Source organism: Anser brachyrhynchus (genome assembly GCF_964034855.1).
Source record: "Anser brachyrhynchus genome assembly, chromosome: 16".
NCBI classification, from domain to species: Eukaryota; Metazoa; Chordata; class Aves; order Anseriformes; family Anatidae; genus Anser; species Anser brachyrhynchus.
The window spans coordinates 14,547,281-14,564,236 of NC_137734.1; the positions used below are offsets into that span (position 1 = coordinate 14,547,281).

The following is a 16,956-nucleotide window of genomic DNA, read 5'->3' on the forward strand; positions in this document are numbered from 1 at the left end:
GGGGCCGGGTCGGGGCTCGCAGGGCTGGCACTGGGGACACAGGTGGCAGCCGCCACCCCGGTGGCTGGGCGAGCAGGAGGCGCCATTTCTGCACGTGGGGAACCAAGCTCGGGCTTTTGAATGGCGCAGCACGGCGCGAGGTGGCACGGCGTGACACGAAATGTCACGACATGTCGCAACACTACACGACATGTCACGACATGTCACGACATGTCGCGACGTGACACGACGTGTCACGGCACGTGGAACTTTTTCGCCACGTCCCCTTTAAGGCGCCGTGGCGGTGCAGAGGCCGCGGGCGGCTCGGCCAATCAGCGTGGCCCACATCCCCGCCGGCCGCCGGGCGGCCCGTACCACTCCGCGCCGCAGGGGGGGGGGCACGGCTGGCCATACCATTCCCCCCCGCCCCCTCTCCGCCTCCCACCCTCCACCCGCTCCTGGCGGCCCCGTTCCCTTCTACACCTCCACGGCGTCCCCGTTCGGTATCGCTGAGGCGGGCAGGGCTCAGTGGCAGCAATCCCCGTCCTCCCGTCCCCCCCCACCCCCCGCGAGCAGCCGAGGTGGTACGCTCCGGGCCGGAAGCGGCGCGGCGGCGCAGGAGGAGGGCCACAAAATGGCGGCGCCGTGCGGGGCGCGGGCCCTGCTGCTGCTGCTGCTGCTCCTCGGCGCCGCCCGCGCCCTGGCCCCCAGCCACCGCCTCACCGCCCGCGACCTGGCCCGGCTGCGGGCGGCGCTGGAGCGGCCCTTCGGCGACGTGCAGGCCGCCTACCACTCCGTGGTGGGCCTCGGCAGCCTGGGGCTGCGGCTGGCGGACGAGAAGGTGAGCGGGAGGCGGCCGGCCGCGGGGCTGCGCGGGGGCAAGGCGTGAAGGAGAAACCGCGGCGGGGCCTGGCGGCGCCGGAGGAGGCCGCCTCGTCCCTTCGGGGCGTCGTGGGCAGGTCGCTGCGGTGACGGCGGGGCGGGGCGGCCGGGGGAGCCCTTACCTGCCCTGCCCTCGGCCCTCGCAGCGGCGTCCTTGCGGGCCAGCGCTTAGTGCAGCCGCGGCACCTCACCTCGTCTGTCCTCTGTGGAGCGGGTGTTGCTGCGTGCAGGCCAGAGATAGCGGCCTGTGGCATCAGCAGGGTGCTCTTACCACCCGTAATATCTATGATATATATACAGCTATTACGTTATTTCTAATAACACCATGTTTTCAGACGCTTCCTGTTTAAGTACTCTTAGATAGCTGCAGTGCTGACCTGCTTAGCCACACGTGCGTGTTCTGACCAGCACACCTGAGCCCTAAACACAGGTCTGCTCTCTCCACATACATTGAGCTAGCACCGTGTTTTCCAACCGCTTAAACTTGGTTTCTCTCCAAGTGTTGTGCATTTGCACCTCAAATTCTGAACTGTGAGGTTTCCGGAGGTGTTGCGGTTTGCCACAGAGCACACCGTGGTGTGCGTGGCCATCTGTGAGCTGATCTGGCAACTGCTGCCTCAGTGTTTGTCAGTGTGGCTGGGATGTTTAAGGGTTCACAGTTATGGCAAAGGTAATATCACCTGTGCATCTGCAGGTGTGCAGTAATTGCTTTTGTTCTTTGAGGTTTATGCTGAGACTTTTTTTCTCAACGTTATCTCTCTTCACACAGTGAGGCTGTTTAAAAGGTAAAAGTAATAAAAAATAGTAGCTAGGCGTAGCACTTGAACATATGTCCTTGGTTAATTGCAGCATTAAAATCCTGTCCTAGTTGAAAGGCCTGTTCTTCCCCTGCTCAGAGACCAGCGATTCATGTATAAGCAGTTCAATTCTTGGTTATTTTCTGGTTAGAAGGGGATGTTGACGGTGCATGTATCGTGTAGTCAGTCAATAGTAAGCTGGCTACATGTCAGTGAGTAATCTCATCACTTGCCTTCATAGTTTAGCTGCTTACCTGGTTTATTTTTCCTTATGCTTTGACATTCTGCATCCATAAATGTGTGTATGTTTGTGATATACAGCTGGGAAGCAAGCTTCTTGTCTCTGGAAGATTTTGCCTTCGCAATATACACGTGGGTCTTGTGTGTTGCGGAATGTTATACTTGAATTTGAGCTGGTTGCAGCAGAGTCAGTGTGAAAATCACTGATCGCTTTGAACAGGAATCATCTTTGTTACCGTGCGCCATTTAGTAGTGTAGGACCTGGGGTTATAGTCTTTGCTACATCACAAATATTATTTGTATTTCTTTTGCCTTTTTTCATGTACACTGGTGTGCATTTTTATACTGAAATTGTCTTAGAGGATCATTTAAATCAAGTCAATAATTAAAGTCAAGGCTGTTGCATAATTTCTCTTTCCTTGCAGGCTGCATGTAATTTCATCAAGTCTCACGTAGACTCCAGCAGTGTCGACTCCCTTTTCTATGCTGCACAATCCATCCGCGTCCTGTCTGGTTGCGAGGTGAGTTTGGGGCCCTAACCTCTGAAGACAGATGTTACTAAGTCAACATTTACCTTGATATGTGTGTAAGCATAAATTCTGTTTTACTTTCTCTTAGTACGTGGTATTCTGTTGTGTCTTAGGTAAGTAGCTTACAAAGTGTCTGGGAGTACTCCCAGACAAGGCAAAGTGAACGAGTATAAAGCAAGTATTTTCTTCACCACAACTCTGAGTACCTGATCCAATACTGGCTCCCCAGCCACATTCTGATTTTTTTGAAGAGTAGAAACTTCTAGTTCTCTTCTTTGTTAACTTTCTGTTTTTAGAACAGCATCTCATCAGTAAATGACGGGTCTAGGCACAGTTGTAAAAAGCGTTTTTTGTTACATCTAATAACGTCTAAAAATTGTTTAAAACCACGCTACTGTGCTGCATCTTAGACACGTGATATCCTCTCTCTGTCATGAACGATGTGGGGATCTAGCAGAGAAGTTTTCTTGTACACACCTGATACCAAATGATTGAAACAGAACAAGTAAATACCTTCTTAAAATGTTCCTCTGCTATATTTCACACATGGTATCCAGCAGCTTATTGTTTCCTACCCCAGCTGTTTCCCCTTTTACCCACCAAGCTCGGGTATCTTCTGTCCTTCTCCGTAATGGTGCTGGCTCTTTCAGCCTATGCACAACAAATAACTTCTCTGAACAGTCACGTATTTGCCTTCAAGCAAGTAGTTCTTCACAGAGCTGATTGTCAGAAGATCCATGCTTGTGGAGGCTGTCTCCTTCCACTCCCTCCCTTCCGCAGGTACCCCTCATGTTCAGTCAAGGTGTGCTTGTGAATGCAGAGCTGGTATTGTGCGGGGCAAAGCCAGCTTGTAGGCATGGGAGATGATACAGGAGGTTTGGATGTTTCGGTGCTTTCTTGATTGAAACATCAATGGCTAAGAAAAAAAGGAGCCAGTGTGTTTTAATAAATTCACAAAGCAATATCAGTTAGACATTCTCTGGGCAGACAGTACACCGTGTGGTTGAAAGCCCTGTAGTGAACACTGCAACAATACGCATGCAGTCCATGCTTGCTAAGTTGTGGGTGGGTTGTACAAGCCTCATTTTTCATCTGTACCATCAGCTGCTGCACAATTATGTGATGGCAGATGAAAAGCAGATAGTATTACTAGCAGGCTACCAGGATAAATCTGAATTGTGGATTATCCTGACGAATTGAGAGTTGACAGCAAATCTTAGGGACTTAATTGAACTGAAAGGTAACGAAGGATAAAGTGCTTTTTCCCAGCTATAGCTTACAGTTCACCAGTCACGCGTGCTGCTCCAGAAACAAGTCAGCAGTGACTAGGAAGATACGTTCTTCAGCGTGAATCAGTGTTCTTTGTGCTCTTCCTCAGGTTGCCATCTCAAATGAGACCAGGGAGCTGCTGCTTGCAGCTGTCAGTGAGGACTCCTCCATCACCCAGATCTTCCATGCTGTTGGGGCCCTGAGTGGCTTTGGCCTTCCTTTAGCTTCTCAGGAAGCACTTAGTGCTCTTACTGCTCGTCTTAGCAAGGAAGAAAACGTGCTGGCGTAAGTCTTTCAGACAGAAATGTTTCGCTGTTGCGCACTTATCTGCTAGCATTTGGGTTGTAGAGTAAAGGTTGTTTTAACACTTTAGGTTTTGCAATGTAGTTCCAGTAGATTGTGCTGTGTGTTCATTTGGAATGTTTGTTTTGTTCATTATCGTCTCTCTGGGAGAATGTGGAAAATGTTTATGAGCTGTTCTCTGCGATTTTTGCAAATGAGCTTATGTATTCAGTTTAGTTCGAGAATAATGGTCAATAAAGAGGATGCATGCCAAAGAAGCCTCTTTTAAAAAGATTCACAACAAATCTTTGACTTAAAATCCAGCCATAGTTCTGCATCATTGCGGCTTGTGGTATGCTGGATGCTCTTCCTCAGACCTTTTCTTTATAGGCTGGGATGCGTGTGCTATGAGGCGGAAAAAATGTGCCAGTAAGCAGAAGGAATCCTGGCACTAATCACCAAAGAATTGGTTAAGTAATTTTTACTGTGAAAGGAAAGAATAGAGCTTTTCTTTAAAGCTAAGAAAGAAAGGGAAGCTTTTAAAGGCTTATTTTCTAGGCGAAAAATCCAGATTCCTAGAAGCTTCAGTAGCACGTTTGGGGATCTGTGCAATGCAGAGATAAAAGTTTGGTTTCTTCTCTGCGTTTGAATCTGAGTTTATTGCAAAGCTGGTACAACTAAAGTAGTCTTCTCTAATGAATTTTAAGTTTCCACTAAATACCTTCAGATTCATTGCCTAGAGTCAACTAAATGCAGTAGTGGTTGCTTTACGCCTCATTTGGAATAGAAACTAATTTCTTTGAAGGATGTTTGGCTTTTAAGGAACAAAATTCATACACTTGTTTTTGTTTTTTGTTGTTTCAGAACCATTCAGGCTTTAGAAACAGCATCTTACTTGTCCCAGCAGGCAGATTTAAGTGCCATTGTTGAAGAGATAGAGGTAGGAACACGCTATGGTCTCTCATTATTCAGGATTATTTGCTAGATGTCTGTGATACTAAAAGATGTGTTAACAGGAAACACAATGAAAAAACAATCTGGCTAATTCCTTGTCTGCATCAGGTGGGTTGGCTTGGCTCTTCCCTTCAAGCAGATATTTCTCATGGAGTTCAACTGTTTCACAGCAGACTGTGACACAAAGTCCACTGATGTAAATATAGTTAAATCCTGTAAAGGCTGAAGGTATTTTTATTCCTATTTCTAAATGATGTAGAAAGTAATTCCGTGAATCCTGTGCCAATACTCCTGCCTAGAGGTCAAACTGTAGAGTTACCTTCCACGGATCTTCCAGTAGAATGCAATCTAAATAGAATTTATTCTTTCTGTCAGGATCTTGTTGCTCGCCTGGATGACTTGGGTGGAGTCTATCTGCAATTTGAAGAAGGAATTGAGACTACTGCACTGTTTGTTGCTGCTGCCTATAAGCTGTCCGACCACGTGGGTACAGAGCCAGCAATGAAGGAGGTCTGTATCTGCCTTTTCCTGTCTTGCACAAGGTAACTTACAGACAGGATCTACCTAGTGATCATGGTGCAATGCAAGAGGCCAGTCTAACTAGGTGGAATTTCTACGGGAAAAATGAACATGCTCAGTGAAAAAGGAGATCTCAGAGTGAATGTTAAATACCAGAGTGTAGGAGGAAATTCCACCTGTTTTTTTAATGTACAGAAGGAAATTGCAAGTGAGGCCTAGTTTTTCTTTGTTTATTGAGACAAGCTGCTGGAAAAAAAAACTCTTGTTTCAGAGTTTGTTCCGGTATTTGGCACTTGCCTAGCACTTTACAGCATTTCAGAGTGTTTTGCAAGTGTTATTTACCTGTGAGGAAATACAGACACTCTAGTTAGGAGCATCCAAAAGGGAGACAACAGTAGTACTGTACTCCTACAGGAATTCAGGTGCATAAACTTGTCACTGTACTATAATGAAAGATCATTTGAAAATTCCTTTAGAGCTTGATTAAGATAGAAAATCACTATTGCAAGCTCTCCATTTAGTATTTTTTCCGTAACAGGTTAACCACAGTAGATGCACTTTTGATTGAGAATGGCATCTCCGTAGAGTACAAGGCAAAGTGACAGGGTTGAAACAGAAGCAAGTGTAAGACATCTGAGTTAATTCCTGGCTTTCTTCCATGCTGCTGCCAACAAACTAACTGCAAAGTAATTTTGATGTCATTTTTGAGGTGGTGATTCTCCTACACACAATTCTAACTGTCAGCATCCAAGTGATGTAAAGAAAAAAGAAAAAGCCCAATTAAGGAAAATTGTTTAGTGTTGATTCAGAATTGTGCTGTCAGAAGTGCTATTGTCGGGGCTTTAATGCTTTATCTCCTGTGAATGGCAAAGGTGCCTCCTGAAAACAACAAAATTCACTTTAAAAATTAACAAATGAAGTATATGGAAAAATAGCTTTTTAATTTTTACAAATTAAACGTGTGTGTAAGTTGCTGGTTAAGGTCTAGAGCTATGCCATGCGCTTCAGATAAAGGAAAAACAGTTTGTACTGTGCAGGAGTACTGTAGCATCTATCTGGATGCTTTCTATAATCACATGATGCATTAATGAGCACTAATGTACAAGTATGAGGTTGAACATCTGAGAGGCTGTGGGTTTCATTTAGAAGGGTACGTCGTCTGCAAGTTACTAGATAGTATGCCTATTGCTTTATTTGGGGTTGTCTTTGATTATTCTCATTTCTGGTTAGAAGTTAGCCCACAGTCCTTTTTTTTGGATCAAAGTACAGGTAGTGAAATCCTCCGTTTTCCTGACTAGCAGGGAGTACTGGAAGAATCTGTATCAGGTGGTGCAGTCTGCTCAGTGTGGTGCTGGTGCACTAACCCTACGAGGTCAGGTGGGAAAGCCAGCTGGGGAACTCTGTCCCATTCCTACTTCCAAGAGAAGAAATTAGTTTAGGCACGTCCCAGAGCTGGCTCTGCATTCCTAGTGGCACTGCTTTACCATTAAGCCTCTTAGCCTGAAGATGCTGCTGTGCCCAAGGGGCTAAGCCTTTGAGGGCCTAGACTGGCTGCTTCTAGAGTCGTGAGGATGACATCGTCGTGAGGAGGCATCGCCTCCCCGTGGCCTTCCCTCTTTGGCTGGTAGCCAGGACATGTAGCCTAGTCCTTCTTACAGTAAGAAGGCAGTTTACATCCTCCTCCTGGAGCCAAGCTGTCTTTTTGCAACTGCACGCAGTGTGGACCGTTGAGCTGAAGGCACCTTCCCTTCTTAAACACATAGGTTGAAGAGGTAGATCCAAATCCTACTTTTGCACGATTTTAGCACAATTACAGTAATTGTGGTTGGAACCTCCCAGCCAAGAATATGATGCTAATGTGGAAGGTAGCTAATGTGGAAGGTAGCTAATGTGGGGTTACCTCATAACTTGAGTTATTTTTAAAGCAAATGGGGGAAATTAACAGTCGGTATGAATGATGTTTTTGTTAATACCACCGCACTGTTTTGCAGTGTTGTGGTAAGCTGCTGGTGCTAATGTGTAGTTTGCCTTCCTTTTTCAGGATCAAATTATCCAGTTGATGAATGCAATTTTTAGCAAGAAAAATTTTGAGACGCTCTCAGAGGCTTTCAGTATTGCTTGTGCCACGGGTGCTTTATCCCGCAACCGCTACCACTTGCCTGTCATTATTGTCCCTGATGGGTCTGCAGCTGTGTCTCACCATCAGCCTGTGCTCAAGGTAAGTCCCTACCCTAAAATCTTAATTCATCTCTTGGCTTACTCTGTAGTCTTGTAGGTCTGGGTGAACTGAATGCATAAGGTGATGCCTTTCATTTTAGGCTCCATGACATGCTCGGTTTCATTAGGTCTGGGGTTTTAGTGCTTTTATATCAAATAATTGTTAGAAGCTTCTGCTTACCCAGGACTTAGACTCTGCCTTGACAAGGCACCTTGTAGTAGTCAGCTCTTTTACAAACTTTACCTTTCCCCATTATGTTAAAAAGAGCTAGGTCAATCAAGGGTTCTGGGCAGGAGAGAACTCCGGGAATATAATACAGAAGGGGTAGAAAGTTGTCTGTGCTTCTACATTCCTCCTAAAACAATGGGTTTCCCAGAAATTCCTCTTTTGCTTTTGTAGCTTCAAGTGACCGATGTTATGTCCCAGCCACTTACTCAAGCTTCTGTGAAGCTGGACTATGCCAAATCTGCATCTACCAAAGCCACCGTCCTTCAACAGACACCGTTTGTTCTGTCAGGGTAAGAATTTTATCTTATTTTAGGCTTTGTAAGGCAAACAGCTGTTACCTAAACAGTGTTGGGCTTGCTTCCTATGCTCTTCCACCAGAAAAATGCCTGTGTGATGGAAGACTCAAAATGCTGTAGTTGCATTTTGTTGGCAACAGGTGACAGCATGTCCTGTAGTGATGTTGAATTTGTTGCATAGATCTTTTTCTTTTGGGAGTGGGGAGCTGCAACATTCTCCTGACTTTGAGGGGACTTGAAGATATTTTTCACCCTGTACTTAGTAGTAGTGTTAGTTTTGTGTCACATTTCTGTTTACCTGCTTAATCTAGCATATTTGGAGACATCTTGGTAGCAAGATATTACCTGCTTGTAGGTTGCTTTGTTAGTGTCCTAGAGGATGCTTAATACATTGCCTTTTTTTATTACAGAGAGGTCTTTGAGCTGAACTTCATGAACGTCAAGCCTGCAAGTGGATATTATGATTTCTCTATCAGTGTTGATGGAGATAACCGATTTATTGCTAACAAAGTTGAGGTGGGTGTGTTTGTCGCTTCAGTTCTGTGGTATTTGGTGAAACGGCTTTTTATTTATATATGCTAAGGATGTTGTACAGCATTTTTATCACATTTTTTATAAAGTATTGGGTTTGGGCTTGAGACTGTGACCAGTAACCACAGATTAGTATATGATCAAAAGCGATTTGCGTAAGTGTCAAAACTGACTTATCACTTAGATGTTTGCTAATTTGACAGCAAATGAACAAAGGCTAACGGTGGAAATGTTCATGTAGCAGCCAATATTTTAAAGAAGCTGTGTAAAAATGATTACAAAGAATGTTCTTCAGAGCATTCAAAACTTGAGCCTGTAAATCTCAAAGCTTGGCTAGCAGTTGGGTGATTGTCTAGTGATTACCTGATGCATGGAAGTTAAGTATTTGAGAGCTTTAGAAAAGAGCTGTGGGGGCTTTCTGGCTTCTAACTGGGTATGTGGTGATGTTTTTGTAGTGGAGAAACAGTGACCAAAGCAAGTAGAAATTAATTCTTCATTTCTTGTGTTCATACACCCTTTTTGGTGGCAAAAGCTGTTACCACGCACCTCTCAGAAGAGTTTTTTTGTATAAAACACTCAGAGCTTTACTTTCTCAAGTTTGTTACTGTGAGAAGCATGCGACCCGGCTGACTATTAGCATACTCACTGCAGTGTCAACAGCTGAGAATGCTCTTCTCCAGTGATGTCTGTTCCCGGGTGAATTTTTGCCCTCAGTTGCCTGTTTGAGGAAAAGATTAGCTCTTTAAAGTCTTGCAACATAGTCGGCTCAGAGGAGAGGAAGACACTTATTTACAACTGCTGACCTTTCCTGTATGTATCAAATTGATGTTGTCATTCTAGTAGTAATGGCACTTAGGGGTGTCAAAAGGGTAGTGATTGGTCCTGCTTCAGCTCGCTGCTGGCACACGGAGGTACCAGGAGGAATGCATTAACGCCGGGTGGCTTTGTGTGAGCCGCTTCTAATAAGACACATTGTTATGGGGGAGGACTGCTGGGGGAACTGCTTTTTTTTTCCTTACCGTTATTAGCATTAATTGTCCTTAATGCACCATCGTTTTTGACAGTAATGAGCTAAACCAGTGGGTTATTATTCCAGGCAGAGCCTGCATTTCCTGGCATTAAAATATTTGAGGGATGTTTGTGTGCTATGCAGTTGGAGGGGCTGTGTGCAGCAGCTCTGAGTTGCCTTCACATAACTCTTTTTTAATGATTATTTCATTAGTCCATCTTTCTTTGCTCCCATCTTGGAACAGAAAAAGATTTTGCTAAAGTTAGCCTAAAGAGTCTGCTAATGGACCCAGTTTCAGTAGTAACATCTCTATCAAATCATACTGTTTTTGTAAAGGAGCTCTCAAGGTTATTGTGTTTGAAGTCCGACCTGAATAGTTTGTTTTCACATATTCTTCCCGCAGGCTTTGTGGGAATTATTTTTCAGGTTGAGGGGGTGGGGCTGTTTCACGTGAGCAAACCTGCAGTAACAAATTGGAGTGTATGTTGAAAAATGTCTTGGCAATGAAACTAATTCTCCAGGGGAGCGTTTGTAAGCTGTGAGAACAAATGTGCTAATTAAATCCTATGGATTGCAGTAACCGCTCGTGTTTGGGAGAAGGGTTGAAGTCAGTCAGACCCGCTGAGTTCGCTGTCTGGGTTGGATGGTCTGGGGTTTGGGACGGGGAGAGGGCAGGAAGTCATTCCTCTGCTCGGCGTTTGTACGGCACTCGGCACAAAGGAGCTGTGATAAATGGCAGGGCCTTAATGTCTGCAGTGCCCTAAATGATAAATAGCAAGCCTTCCTTCAGAGGCACAGTTTAAAAAAAAAAAGTGCAGACCTGCAGGAATGCTTTGGCTTTTGCCTGCTGTTAATAAAATCAGCAGAAACCTCCTAGGGTTCAGGAGCCAACGCAGGCGTAACTGGTCGCTGTGCAGAGACTTCTCTCATCTCAGATTGCTGTCCAGGACACAGAAGTACATACGCATGTGCAGTTTGAAGTCGTGTTTTATATGATGTCATATTTAATAGCTAGCTTCTACTAGTGTAAAAGGAAAACTAGTTGGATCTGGGTAACTGGGCTGTTTCATTAACAACAGTTCTGCAAAGGGGAGCCAACTCCAGCGCGACTGAGGGACTGGTGTCTTCAGAGGCAGCTGCTAGTGCAGGGGAAGGGGTTGGTTTGGGGCTAGTAACTGATGCAGGAGCTTTGCCAGAAGGGAAATCGGTGTAGATGCGCTTGTTCAGGCTAGGTTCTGTCTTGATGTAGAGGAAGGTTCTCTGTGGGGAAGGGGACAGAAGAACGAAAGCTTCTGAAGTGAACATGACCATCGTTAGTATATGTAGGAGTGGTCCCTGTAACTTCCTGCTGTGTTTTGTTGCAGCTGAAAGTAAAAGTTTCCACAGAAGTTGGGATTACTAATGTAGATCTTTCTACTGTGGATAAAGATCAGAGCATTGCACCAAAAACAACCAGGTAAAATGACTCACTCTGTGATCCTTTAAGGGGCAGCTCTGGTTCTAGACTAGAGGTCTTCGGAGCTTTACCTACTTGAGGGATCTTGTATTGGAATGCCAACAAAATTATACTAATGCTGTTTCTCTTACACCTGTAAGTTCTTTGGGAGAATGGATTTGTTTCTTGTAGGTGGCTTTCCTTATTGCTGAAATAATTTCTAACAGAAAACAGGTGACCTTAGTCTTCTGTTCCTTTGTTGGCACCTCTCTGTAGCAAAAGTGAGTTTAAAACATTTATTTTAACATTTCTATTATTATTGAACTTTGACAGAGAGGATCTAATGCAATATGTACACTGTATTTTGATGTTATGGCTCGATCATGGGCTGGTGTGCCTGAATTCTCAGTTGCTCTTTAACTGACATCAATTAAAATGAAATGCTTGTAATTTAACTTCATTTGCATTGCTTCTCTGAGGTCCTTCCCTGTGGATTGATAAAGCCTTTCTGTGCTGAAGTCTGATTGTGGTTTTATCTGTTATGCTGCCATCACACCTTTTTGTAGCAGAGCCTTGTTTAATGAAAGGTGGAGTGTAGTATTAGCAAAGCCTTGTTCTTTTTGTTCCTCCAAAACCTGCAACGAACTAATGTTTTGTATGAAAATGTATGTAGCTTGCAAAAAAATGAAGAATTTTGTTCCTCCTTTTTCTTAAATTATGGTGGAACAGAAAGAATTAGGTCACCTGGCTTTTTGTTAAAATAGATCGCTTGAGTAGATAGCAGTGCTGTTAGTCACGCTTGCTTGCCTCAGTTTCTTTGAACGCCAGGCTTTCATTTGGAAGATCACCTCAACTGTGTTTTTTTATTTCCTAGGGTAGCTTACCCAGCCAAAGCCAAGGGCTCATTCACTGCTGACAGCCATCAGAATTTTGCTCTATCCTTCCAGCTGATAGACGTGAACAGTGGAGCTGAACTCATCCCTCACCAGGTTAGGACAAATTCTTGTCATTCCTGTGTCACCAAAACGTTCCATCTTGAAGCATCCAAGGTGACAGTTGCTTTTGAAAAGGTTTGGTAGGTTTTGAGAAGCCTTATGTTTCTGATATGGACTGTGGAAAAAAAACAGTAATCTTGGTAGGAGGGAAGTGGATTTGGCTTGTTCACGTATAAAAAATAAAATGCATACATCCCTGTCGTGTGTTGTTGCACATACCCTCTCCAGTAGCATTCAGTATATTGCCCTGTACCCCACGTGGGCCTCTGGACAGTGTTGGTCCTGTGTTAATGTGGTTACTTGCAGAGGCATGGTACGTTGCTAGCTGTGCAGGGATCTAGAGAGCTGGCCTCTCAGTTTATTTACTAACTTTTGTTAATGTTGTGCTTTTTGTTTGGGGGTAAATCTCTCATTTCAGTGGCATTTATAAACACATTTATTGTGAGATATTCCAGCAATTTTACAATCTTTCCTTTCAGACTTTTGTCCGACTTCACAACCAGAAGACTGGCCAGGAGGTAGTGTTTGTTGCAGAACCAGATAGCAAGAACGTATACAAGTTTGAGCTGGATACCTCTGAAAGAAAGACTGAGTTCGATTCTGCCTCTGGTACCTATACTCTGTACTTGATAATTGGAGATGCCACTCTGGAAAATCCAATTCTGTGGAACGTGGTATGTAGCTGGAAGTGTGGTGACGTGGTCCTGAGATTATTGACAGTCCAGCAGGAGGGTGCTGTACAGGCTTGGAAGAAAAAAGCTCTTTTTTCTTCGTAGTGAAGCAGAAACTTTTTGGCCATTTATGGGTTCTAAGGTTTGCTGTTCTTTTCGAAGTTTTCAAACTCCGTGTAAACATCAAAGTGGGATTGAAATGTTTATTTCATCACAGGGTGAAATAGAAACTTCAGTGTGTTTGTGGGTTCAATTATAAGTTCACAGCAAACACTTCAAGGTTCAGCTTTTCTGTGCTTGCTGCACTGGAAAGAAGTCCAACTTTTAGTGATGAATAAAGGGCATTACTGCTTCTGTTTAGGAGAAATTTCTTTTAAGATATGGAGGCTTTTTTTAGATTCCTTTAAAAAAAAAATCTGTCAATCTGATTGGCATGATAAGCAAATTGGTCACAGTAATGTAATAAAACTTTTAATACATTACAGTTAAAGTTCATGAAGTTGTGTGATTTCATTTCAGGCTGATGTTGTGATCAAATTCCCAGAGGAGGATGCACCATCCACAGTCCAGTCCAAGAACCTCTTTGTTCCCAAACCTGAAATCCAGGTACAACCAAAACCAAAAATCATGCTCTGTAGATGGGGGGCTAGTCTTATTTTTGCTTATCTAGTCTTTGCTGTCATCGTAACTTTTTCTGATAATATTTCTATGAGAGATTACTTAACTGTGCAAGTAGTGTAATTAAAATAACACCAAATGTACTGCTTAATGGAAAGAAATTAATTGCAGTCCCCTGCAGTATGAATAAATAGGCAGTGTCCTACCTGTGAAAGAGCAACTGGTGTCAATGAGAAGACTCAAACAAGAAAATTTGACCAGGTAGGCACCACAGAATGCTCTCTGCTTTTGGAGATTTCTCTTGCATCATTCTAGCCATCTGTGCTGATGGCAAGCTAACCAGTGCTTCTGTGAGTGCAAGTAAAAGTTAACTGAGCAAAAGATCAAATGTGCAGAGACTGGAATAGGTGCTACTGTAAAGAGGCATGCTCTTCATCCGGAGGAATGCCTAGGAACAGCAGCAGGGCTGAAGCCGCTCCTCTGCGGAGCTGAGAAGCTGTTCTGTTGGAATAATTTCTTACGAGTTTGTTTGTTTGCAGCATCTCTTCAGGGAACCTGAGAAGAGGCCTCCCACTGTGGTATCTAACACGTTTACGGCATTGATTCTCTCACCACTGCTCTTGCTGCTCATTCTGGTGAGTGAAGTGGGCCGCAGAATGACACTTTTTTCCATCCAGTCCAAAGTCACTTCAAGGTTGACCGGCTAAACTTTGTGTTAAAACTCTTGGTTAATTATAGTTAGTGTGTCATTGCTGCGGTTGTAGCTAGCAAAGGTCAGTGCAAAGCGTTGGTCTGTTTGTGTCTCTTTTTTTGAGTTTATGGTCAAAACAGAAACACACTGTGGCTAAGTAAAAGCGGGATTTCTTCAGTGTGCTTCTGCTAGTGATGTAGAATAACAGTGGACAGATTAAGTTCCAACATTAGACTCCTACAGGAGAAAAGCAGTGATTCTGCTTTGCACGCAATATAGCCATCACAAAATCTGTGTTACTTAATCCTATCAGACTGATTCCCATTTATGGACTTAATTGGTATTTGTGTATCAGTAGGTGAAATGTCTAGCACTAGTTCAACCGTAGCATCAGCTCAGTGTTCTGAACTTAATGTGAAAGAAAAATCTCATCTAGTCAAGTTAAATTACCTTATTTAGAAGGTGAATCTGATCCCTTACTTGCTTTGCAGTAATTTCTCATTAGCTATTCTTGCTGGAGGTTGACTTTCAGAAAGTTGTGTCCATTGGTCTCTGAAGTTTGCAATATACTTGTGGATGAGAAACCACTTTGAGAAGTTTCATTGCTCCTGGTTTCCATCCTTCATGCCTTTCTCTTCTGTATTCTAAAAACTGAGATTGTTTTTGTGAATAAATATCATGTATCTGTAATTGGTCTTTTGCTGAGTCCAAAACTACATAACTGATTGTTACCTATTTCATCTTTTTAAATTAATTCAGCTGGAAATAAATAGCAATATTTTTCTGGAAAATGTAGATTTTGAGCAATATCCTCTCTTCACTTTAAGATAATTGAGGAACTGCCTTTGGGGACTCAGAAGCAGTGGGAGAAATTTCCGCTAAAGGAACTTAACAGCGCTGTCTTTGACAAAATTACTATTCTGTCCTTTGTACTAGAAGACAATGTGCTTCTGTAGAGAATACACTGTGTTCATTGAAGAACTTGAGTATCTTTCAACTCTGTTTCCTTTAAGTTTAAAATAAAAGCTTGTGTTTACAAGACCTTGTTTTATTCAGGTTTTGTTTCTTTTTTCCTTTTAGTGGATAAAGATTGGTGCCAACATCTCCAACTTCAGCTTTGCTCCCAGCACCATTGTTTTTCACATGGGACATGCTGGTAAGTGTCAGAGGCTTTCTGCTTTGTTTGACCTTCTCACCTGGGAGTTACAGACGAGAGCCCTGGTGGTAAATGGGCTTGCAGCCTATTAACTATAATGACATAATAGCATAACATTTGTTCTCTTGTTTTCATCTGCCTTCCTGCTTTTCATGATTGTTAATACGGTGATAAACCTGTTTTGGCCATCAGCTTATAACAGCAGTCATTATCTAGGCTCCTCTCACACACCATTTATCTGTACTTGATAGAACTTCTTATTTCCAGAGGTCACGCTTTCGTTATTGCATGTTTGTCCTCTGTAAGCAGGGAGTTTCTGTGGGGACCGAAACATGCAGGGCTACCATCTACATCTTTTCCTTAAAACTCTTCCTGTGAAAATCCTGTTCTTCAGTTGGACTAGGCTTTGTCATCAATATTATCGCACCTTTGATTGCATAGTTATTTACAGTCTTGGTAGACTCTCAGAAACACAGGAGATGAGGAGAACATTGGGTGTACTGTTTCCTGTATGAGAGCATGTTGCTTAATCCAAGCCAGTTTCCTTGGAGGCTTTATAAAACTGTAAGCTCTTAAAAGTGAGTAAAGGTTAATATCCTCTGTTGAAATCCAGAATATCCTTCTCTTTTTAATAGCCTTCAATGTCTGTAATACCTCCATAATTATGCCACAGGAGGATTGGTTGCATGCTGTCCATCATATTTTTCTACAATATGAGGACCCAGATGCCTTCTTCCCTTGGCAATAATGTATAGTCTTTAAATCTGTCATTTTGGAGATTCAGAAATGAGTTAGAAACCAAGTGCTTAGGCCTGGCAGTACAACATAACAATTGTTCTGGGAATAGCTAATGGTCTGTCTTTGAAGTATAGTTTGAACTGTGGGCTGTCTTTTTTCACAGCAATGTTGGGACTCATGTATGTCTACTGGACTCAGCTCAACATGTTCCAGACTCTGAAGTACTTGGCCATTTTGGGTGGTGTCACGTTCCTGGCAGGCAATAGGATGCTGGCTCATAAAGCAGTAAAACGGTAAGCCAGGCACGGATGCCTTGGTGGGAGCAGCTTTTGAAGATGTCAGGGGAGGCGATCGCATCGATGTTATCGTATGTCAGTAACTGGTACAGTGATGAATGCTGCATTCAGTTCTTAAGTCTTGGGAGGGGGGTCTGTTCTTTCCCCCTCTCATGCCTGTTTTCAGATTAAGTGCCTGAACTAGGGTGATGAGGTGCTGTCACTGAGGTGTAGCTAACTGCTCCTTCAGAGAGAATAGTCCACGTGGCCGCTTGCTAAAGTGGTCAGGCACGTAGAGAAAATGAGTGGCAGCACATGCATCTTGGCATGGGGAGACCCACGTTTGGCAAGATACATACGCTGACAAAATTGCTTTACTATGTGGCGTATCAACATTTTATAATATTAGATAATGAGAGCTGCTATAAACACAGAAGAGGCCGAAGTCCTATGCAGTTGTGCTTGTGGGATAAGTTTTAAGAGGAAGAATGTAAGGTGGGGGTTGTCTCACTGCTGTCTCCTACCCAAAGAAGGATTACAGTGAAAAAAGGAGCAGCTGCTTTTTGAAAGAGTGCAGCCACAAGCAAAAGGCAATACGCACAAGCAACAACAGGGAAAATTCTGATAAATGTTAGGGACACAA

General features: G+C 43.6%; 1 protein-coding gene across 3 annotated transcripts in view; it reads left to right on the forward strand.

The window, feature by feature from the left end:
• The first annotated feature begins 575 nt into the window (after positions 1-575).
• RPN2 (ribophorin II) overlaps positions 576-16,956 on the forward strand; it is a 36,823-nt gene continuing 20,442 nt past the window's right edge. For 2 of the 3 annotated variants that reach the window (XM_080557727.1, XM_080557728.1), the window contains exons 1-15: positions 577-820; positions 2,324-2,419; positions 3,807-3,982; positions 4,844-4,919; positions 5,309-5,443; positions 7,494-7,670; positions 8,070-8,188; positions 8,605-8,710; positions 11,099-11,190; positions 12,044-12,158; positions 12,644-12,838; positions 13,355-13,441; positions 13,993-14,088; positions 15,225-15,300; positions 16,202-16,331. In XM_080557727.1, the coding sequence (XP_080413853.1) occupies positions 614-820; positions 2,324-2,419; positions 3,807-3,982; positions 4,844-4,919; positions 5,309-5,443; positions 7,494-7,670; positions 8,070-8,188; positions 8,605-8,710; positions 11,099-11,190; positions 12,044-12,158; positions 12,644-12,838; positions 13,355-13,441; positions 13,993-14,088; positions 15,225-15,300; positions 16,202-16,331 (1,883 nt within the window). In that variant the 5' untranslated portion in view covers positions 577-613. Of the gene's footprint in view, positions 821-2,323; positions 2,420-3,806; positions 3,983-4,843; positions 4,920-5,308; positions 5,444-7,493; positions 7,671-8,069; positions 8,189-8,604; positions 8,711-11,098; positions 11,191-12,043; positions 12,159-12,643; positions 12,839-13,354; positions 13,442-13,992; positions 14,089-15,224; positions 15,301-16,201; positions 16,332-16,956 lie in introns of all 3 variants that reach the window. The other variant, XM_080557726.1, reaches the window with a different exon arrangement.